Genomic DNA, 7,342 nt, shown 5'->3' with positions numbered 1-7,342 from the left:
TTTACTACCTGAGTGGCTGAGCCGCGGTTCCTGCCAGGAAGTGGGGATTGAACCATGGAGGCAGAGTGACAGTGGATGCTGGCCGGCCCTCAACCCGCACATGGGGAGGCATCTGTGAGAGGCATTCTTTGCTCCCACAGCCACTCATTATCCACGAGACTGACACACTCTTCCCTCTTCCAGACCATTTGTCCTGAGAATTAGTGACTCACTCAGGGTCTATGTCCTGTCTCCCATTTTTCCCCTTGGGTGAACCGCCTCACCAATGGCATCCTGGTGTTCTGAATAGGCTAGCAAGAGGCTAGATGGCTCTCTGATACAGAACCCCTCATATCAGGATGTTTGGACTGAAAATAGAACTCCAGGAGGACCCCACAACTCTTGGCACCTAAAGCCCAGGCTGACCCTATGTGTACTCTCCCAGACTGCTCTCCTCCACTCTCTTCTTTACCGCCCCCCCCCCATAGGATGCTCTGGGGGCTGGCTACTGAAGACCTTGGGAGGCCTCTGACGGCCGGCCTGCTCCCTCTGTCTCCAGGGATGTTGATTCAATCTTCTCCAATCGCCAGCATTGCATCTGCCTGCAGTAATTAAATGGTATTTGAACTGGATCCAGAAATCCCATCACAGACTGCCACGTGGTAGGGAGGGTGTTATCAGGAGCTCATACTTGTCTACACAGTTGGAGGGTCCTTCCAGGCTGCCGCAGTATATCTTCAGTTCACCCACGTGCTCAGGAGGAAGCGTCCAGTCTTAGGGCAGAACCAAAGCTCCAATTTCTATGCTATGCCATGCCTCACTCTCTGCAGCTGCCCATGCTCTCCCGGGGTATCTGAGGCTTCCCTCCACTCTCTGAGCCCTCCTACAGCAGGGCTGTGGAAGGGCTAGTCCATCCAGCCTGCCTGGGCTTGGAATGGCTCCTCACTGTCTGTGACTCTGAATGACACCATCCGGGTTTCCTTATCTGTCAGTAGGGCACTAGTGATGACCTCCTGGGGTGGTTGTGAGGTTAAGATGTCTCAGTTCCTAGGCATTGCCTGGCGTGCAGTGAGCTCTGTGTGTGTCAGCTGCAGTGGGTAGGGCAGAGGTAGAAGTCAAGGTAGCAGCCTGCTGGCCCTGATGTCTGGGGGTGGGGGTGGCTGTGGGGAGAGAGGTTTCTGGTCTGGAGGTCCGGAGTGAACATATGAGAATCAGTTTTGCCCTTTTCTGTCAGGAACCAGTTCAGGTGAGCAGGTGAGAGTCTGGGGAGCTCCCATCTTGGTGTGGCTCTTAACAGTTATGGAAGGGTGGGGACTTGTTCGGGCTTCCATTTCTTTCTGGAGAGAGCCACTCAGTGAAGGGACTGTTTATACCTCAAAGGAAACAAGGTTTTCCGAAGAAAGCCAGACTCCCACATATGGGTAGAAACTTGCCTGAGTCGCCCCCGCCCACATCCCCTATGGCCCCCACGCCCCCCATCCCCCACACACACCTGCCCCGCCCCAGCCCACTCATCCACAGCAGAGGGCAGCAACAGTCTTGGGAGCTCCTCACCCATTGGATTGCTCTGGGTGGGTCTCTGGAGGTTGAGGTAACTGGGACAGGGACAAGATGGTGACTTGGAGACACCGGGCTCTGCAGCGAGGCGCCTCTGGGCCTTGAGTGGGTGCTGGCCCGGCCCAGCCCGGCCCCTTTCGTTCCTTTCTCCTCTTGGTAAATGTTGGCTTAGGGAGAGGGGCCTGACAAGCAGTTCATTGTAAGTGCACAGTTGATGGGCCTGCTTGTGTGAACCCATGGCAGCAGAGCCTACCCCCACCCTTGCTCCAGGATATCTGAAGGATGCTCCCTGCCCATCCTCACACGCGCATGCTTACTGACTCCGGCTTAGTTGCCATGGGGACCTCATCATGGGGATGCAGCTTAGAAAAGGAGGTGAGGGGTGGCTGGGTGGAGACAGTTCTGCCCATGGCTAGCTCCCTAGTCAGTACTGACGCCACCTCTCCCTCTAATGGGGATTCCCTCCTCGGAGTCAGGATCTGGGATGTGGGCCCACCTGGCAGCTGGCTCAGGGTCTCTTCTCATTGCCTTGACAGGGTACCTTTCACTTGACCGAGGCTGCCCTGGTTGTGTTTGGTTTGGCCCCTCAACTCCTGGAGAGAACCAGAACTTGTGCCTGAGAACGCCACTAGTCCCTGGCACCTCGGGAGGTGGCTGGGGCACTGAAGACCCTTGTAGCCTCCACAGGTCTTAGCAGAGATGCTGACCTTCTCCCAAACTGACTCTGTCACAGAGGAATGTGATCCAGAGTTATGCAGAGCCACCTGGCCTGTCCCTAAGCTTTATCTGTCCAGAATGAGCTGTCATCTCCTTACAAGAGGGATACTGACTTCCAGGCCTCTGGGGGACGGGGCACTGGGAGGGGTGCCTTTACCCAGGTTTGGCCCCTTTGCTCTCCCTTGGACATCCTTGGGTCAGTCACTGAGACAGTCTCAGCCTCACCTGTACAACCAAGCAAACAGATCCCTTGCAAGTTCACGGCGAAGGACACATGAATTCGTTTATATAGCACATACTTAACAGAGATTCCGGGTACCAAGTGTTCAGTCAATGTTAGTAACCATTGGTTTGGGTGATACTCGTGTGCATTACTGAAGTTGTTTCCTTAGGGCTTCCTACCTGACTTCCTTCCCTGGCCTGTGAGGTAAACAGAACTATGGCTGGTAATGTAAGAGGAGGGCCTGTCACCTACACCCAGCTACTCTTTCCACCCTGCACAGGATCAGGCCCCAGCTGTCAAAGGAGAAGATTGAAGGCTGTCACATCTGTACCTCCGTCACCCCTGGGGAGCCCCAGGTCCTGCTGGGGAAGGACAAGGCCTTCACCTATGACTTTGTCTTTGACCTGGACGCCTGGCAGGAGCAGATCTATTCGACCTGTGTGAGCAAGCTCATTGAAGGCTGCTTTGAAGGCTACAATGCCACGGTGCTGGCCTATGGACAGGTAAGCCACCCCTGCCCCAAACAGTGCCTGTTCCAAGCTCAGTCTCCCCCACCCAACAGGGGAGACAGGCCCACCTGACAGCAGTCAGTCAAGGCCCAGCTGTGCAGTTTTGTCTGGCATCTGAGTTATGGCTGCATGGCTGGCTAGCCGAGGCAGGCTTTCATCAGAGAATTTTGTAGGGTATGGCTCTGGGTTCGAAAAGGGGCCACTTGGCTGGAGGTAATGGGTAAGAGGATTTGGCCCAAGCCAAGGCTTGCTGGTTCCCCAGGGGGCACTGCATTCACCATCTACATTCTGTCTTTGCCATTGCAGACAGGGGCTGGGAAGACATACACTATGGGCACCGGCTTTGACACAGTGACATCAGAAGAGGAGCAGGGCATCATCCCAAGGGCCATTGCACACCTCTTCAGGGGCATCGATGAACGCAAGCGGCGGGCACAGGAGAAGGGCGTGACTGGGCCTGAGTTCAAAGTCAGCGCCCAATTCCTGGAGGTACTATGGCCTTGCAGGGTGGTCGGGAAGGAGATACATTGGAACCTAAGGCCATGGAAGGTGGAGCCTCCAACAGAGCAGAGAAATGAACCTAGGGAGCCCTGAGCTGCAGAGGATGAGTTCCCTGCTGCTGGGAGTGTCTAAGCAAGGGCTAGAGAAACACTTGGGGGTAGTTGAAGTGTTTCCTGCTTCAGATGGGGCCTAAGATCTCCTCAGACCCTGGCTGATTCTGACCCTGCCCTAGGGCAGGTCATGTGACCACTCTGAACTACTTCTGCAAAGTGGTTTTGACCTCTTTCCTTGGGGTTAATGAGTCATGCGTGGAAGCCTGTACCTGGCACATGGTGGGAACCCTGCCTCTGTCACCGTGTTCTGGCCCCACCAGGCCCTTCCTCTGCCTCTAAGCACCTACCTGTATCTTTTGGACTGAGATGCATCCTGGCCTCTCAGTACAGAAGGGTCTCCCGCAGGGGCTTTGCTTCATTCTGGTCCTCCAGCTTTGGAGACTGAGCTGTGCAGCCACAAGCTTTGGGGAGTACGTGAGGGGATCTCTGGGCTCGTTCTCATTTGGATTGTCCCATAACTAGGTGCTGTATCCTGGAGATGGCCTTCTTGGGGGGAAAAAGGTCCAGGAAGGTGATCCACCTTGGTATTTCTCACAGGAACCTGACCAGGCTCCTCTGAAATGTGTGGTTGGGTAGTTCTGATTCTCAGCATCTAGTTTCTGATACCAACAAGCCCTGCTCTGGTGTGTTTAGTGGGTTCGGAACCACCCTGGTCCCTAACCTCCCAACCCTGAGGCTTTAACCGGACCTTGTTTGCCCCCAGCGGGATGGACAGGGCTGAGGCTTGTCCCTGTATACTGTCCCAGTGTCTCTTTTCTGTGTACCCATGGTTGCCGCTTTCCCCATAAGGGACCTGTATTTTAGTCCTCATATGCGTGTCCATGTGTGGCTGCCCAAGTGTTTGTGAGTATGCATGTATGTACACGAGTGTTTGTGTTGCCTGTGTGTGAATGTGTGTATGCATGCTTGTTTACACGAGCGTGTGTCTCTCGCTGTCTGTCTATCACTGAGCTTTTCTCTGTTTTCTTCCCTTTGCCGCTCTGTGGCCGTGGAGAACTTCCAAGAGCATGCTAGTAAATTCAGGCCACGGGGCTGATCGTAAGGGGTTAACTGAGTCAGTGTGTCTACCCCAGTGTGCGGACACCATGGCACTCTGTCTCCACCACCTCTCCCTTCTGTTTCCTCTTCCCCTTCCTGTGGGGTATTTTTACCCTTTAAAGCCATCAAAGCCTCGGATGTCCCCTCTCTGGCTCCACTGGACTCTTCTGGGCAGTGCCCTTCTCCCACTCCGCCCCCCACCCCCGCCCGGCCTTTGCCTTTGCCATCGCAGCCTTTCAGCCGTTGGATTTCCCCACAGCTCCAATCACAGGAACCCCCTCGGCAGACATCTGAAATGGGCTGGCCGCTCCTGACCACCTGGCACAGTGGTCTTCCAGAAGGCCGGTCCGCGGTGCCCGTTATTCCTCCCTCTGCTCCTGAGCACTGGGCAAGGCACACAGCCATTCTTCCTCTGTCCAAAGATGTTATAACTTCTCCCTCGGGGACCACAGTGCTCAGGGCACCGTCTCCCTGGACTCTTGGAGCTCTGCTTTCCTTCATCTGGAATCACAGCCTCGTGCCATCTCTGCCAGGCTGGCGATATGATGAGATGCTCCCAGTTCAGGCTCATGTCTTCCTGTCCCTTACCCCCTAGGACCTGCATCGCTTTGTCCTTGTCCTCAGCCTCCCTTGGGGAGCTGAGAGCTGCTGGATACTGTTCCTCAGGGAGTAGAGCAGCATACAGAGCCTTGGGGTAGCACTGTCTAGGAAGACCAGGGTTCAGCAAGTTCAACTCCAGAGCTTGTTTCCACTTTAGCAAATCAAAATGGAATATAAATACGAGGAAGGCCTTGGGGCTCTGGGCCGTGTACCATAGGAACCCAGCCATGGTTTCCTTCCCATCACAGCTCTACAACGAAGAGATCCTTGACCTGTTCGATAGCACCCGTGACCCGGATGCCCGCCACCGCAGGTCCAACATCAAGATCCATGAGGATGCCAACGGTGGCATCTACACCACAGGCGTTACTTCTCGTCTCATCAACTCCCAGGAGGAGGTGAGCACCCTTACACATGGGCACCTTTAAAGCCCAGAGCCAGCCGGGCAGTGGTGGCGCACGCCTTTAATCCCAGCACTCGGGAGGCAGAGCCGGGTGGATCTCTGTGAGTTCGAGGCCAGTCTGGTCTACAGAGCGAGTTCCAGGAAAGGCGCAAAGCTACAGAGAAACCCTGTCTCAAAAAACAAAAAACAAACTAACAAACAAAAAAACCATAAAGGCCAGAGCCCTGCAGCACGTGGGTCCTGATTCCTCTCTTCGCGTCTGTCCCCAGCTGATCCAGTGCCTGAAGCAGGGCGCCCTGTCACGCACCACAGCCAGCACCCAGATGAACGTTCAGAGCTCCCGATCCCACGCCATCTTCACCATCCACCTGTGCCAGATGCGCGTGTGTGCCCAGCCTGACCTGGTGAGATGCTCTTGGGGGCCCAGGAGCTACCTGCTCTAGGGGTATCCCAGGGACTGGATGGACACACTTGGGCCGAAGCTAGAACTCCAGAGATGGGGCTTGCCTATACCACTCCGTTTTTCAGTCTCCAGCCTCTCCCCGCATCTAGGCAATGGGGTCATGGTCATTGATAGTGCGTGCAAATACAGTGTTTGCTTCCAGATGCTCTGCACACGTGAGGGGCTGGCACTGTGCCGTCCGCCCTCGCTCTTGTGGATGGTGGTGCTGTGGGGTGGAGGGCTAGCCGAGGAACAGGAGGTAGGGCCTGGGTGAGCCGGCTGTCACATTCTGCTGCAGGTGAATGAGACGGTGACGGGGCTTCCGGACGGAGCGGCCCCCACCGGCACTGAGTACGAGACACTCACTGCTAAGTTTCACTTTGTGGACTTGGCCGGCTCTGAGCGGCTCAAGAGGACAGGAGCCACAGGCGAACGGGCCAAGGAGGGCATCTCCATCAACTGTGGTCTGGTAGGTACACGGAGAGTCACCGGCCCCAGGAGCCAGATGGGACAGGCTCGAGCAGGCTGTGTACTTCAGTGGCTGCCCAGTCCTCTTTGAACTTCTTCAAAGCTGCTGGCTGGGGCACCCATAGTCACGCCTGTTAGGTGGGTCTTCCTTTCTTCACCCTCAGGCCTGTTTATCACATCAGTCTATAAACCCACCCAGGAGCCTGCGTGCTGCTGGGGCCAGAGGGTACACGGACGGTGTTGGGTTGTGTTCACTGCCCTCTTTGCATGACTTTTGACCTCAGGCACTTTCTCCCACAGCTGGCCTTGGGCAATGTGATCAGCGCCTTAGGGGACCAGGGCAAGAAGGTAGTGCACGTACCCTACAGGGACTCCAAGCTTACTCGGCTGCTCCAAGACTCTCTGGGGGGCAACAGGTATCTGATGACCAACGTCCAGGAAGGGTGGGGAAGTTCCTGGATAGAGAATACTGATGTGGGTTTAGGGCCTGACTCTCAGGACCTAGGGGGTCTTCTCAGCCTAGGCTGCAGACTCCGAGGCAGGAACCTTGAGGAGTTCAATGACTCGTGGCTGGGTAGACTCGTCTTCATTACTTCTCAGCAGTGAGAGACAGGCCTGAAGGAAGCCATGTAGCCCAATGAGACAAGCAATGGGAACTGCCAGGCCTGTGGAGAGGCCATGCCATATTTACTTTACCAAGCAGATGATTCTACAATTAGGCATCCATCACCCTTTGATAACTGCTTTCAAGGATTGTCCTCTCTTGCTGTGGAAGATCTTGGCCAGGTGGTC

General features: G+C 55.5%; 1 protein-coding gene across 1 annotated transcript in view; it reads left to right on the top strand.

The window, feature by feature from the left end:
* Kif21b (kinesin family member 21B) overlaps window positions 1-7,342 on the top strand; it is a 45,556-nt gene that overhangs the window by 10,954 nt on the left and 27,260 nt on the right. The window contains exons 2-7 of the mRNA XM_059280358.1: window positions 2,757-2,979; window positions 3,292-3,474; window positions 5,486-5,635; window positions 5,910-6,044; window positions 6,381-6,551; window positions 6,851-6,966. Coding sequence (XP_059136341.1) covers window positions 2,757-2,979; window positions 3,292-3,474; window positions 5,486-5,635; window positions 5,910-6,044; window positions 6,381-6,551; window positions 6,851-6,966 — 978 coding nt within the window. The remainder of the gene's footprint in view (window positions 1-2,756; window positions 2,980-3,291; window positions 3,475-5,485; window positions 5,636-5,909; window positions 6,045-6,380; window positions 6,552-6,850; window positions 6,967-7,342) is intronic.

This window comes from Peromyscus eremicus, chromosome 15 (genome assembly GCF_949786415.1).
Source record: "Peromyscus eremicus chromosome 15, PerEre_H2_v1, whole genome shotgun sequence".
Taxonomy (NCBI): domain Eukaryota; kingdom Metazoa; phylum Chordata; class Mammalia; order Rodentia; family Cricetidae; genus Peromyscus; species Peromyscus eremicus.
The sequence above is the reverse complement of the archived record's forward strand: the minus strand, read 5'-3'. Positions and strand labels throughout refer to the sequence as shown.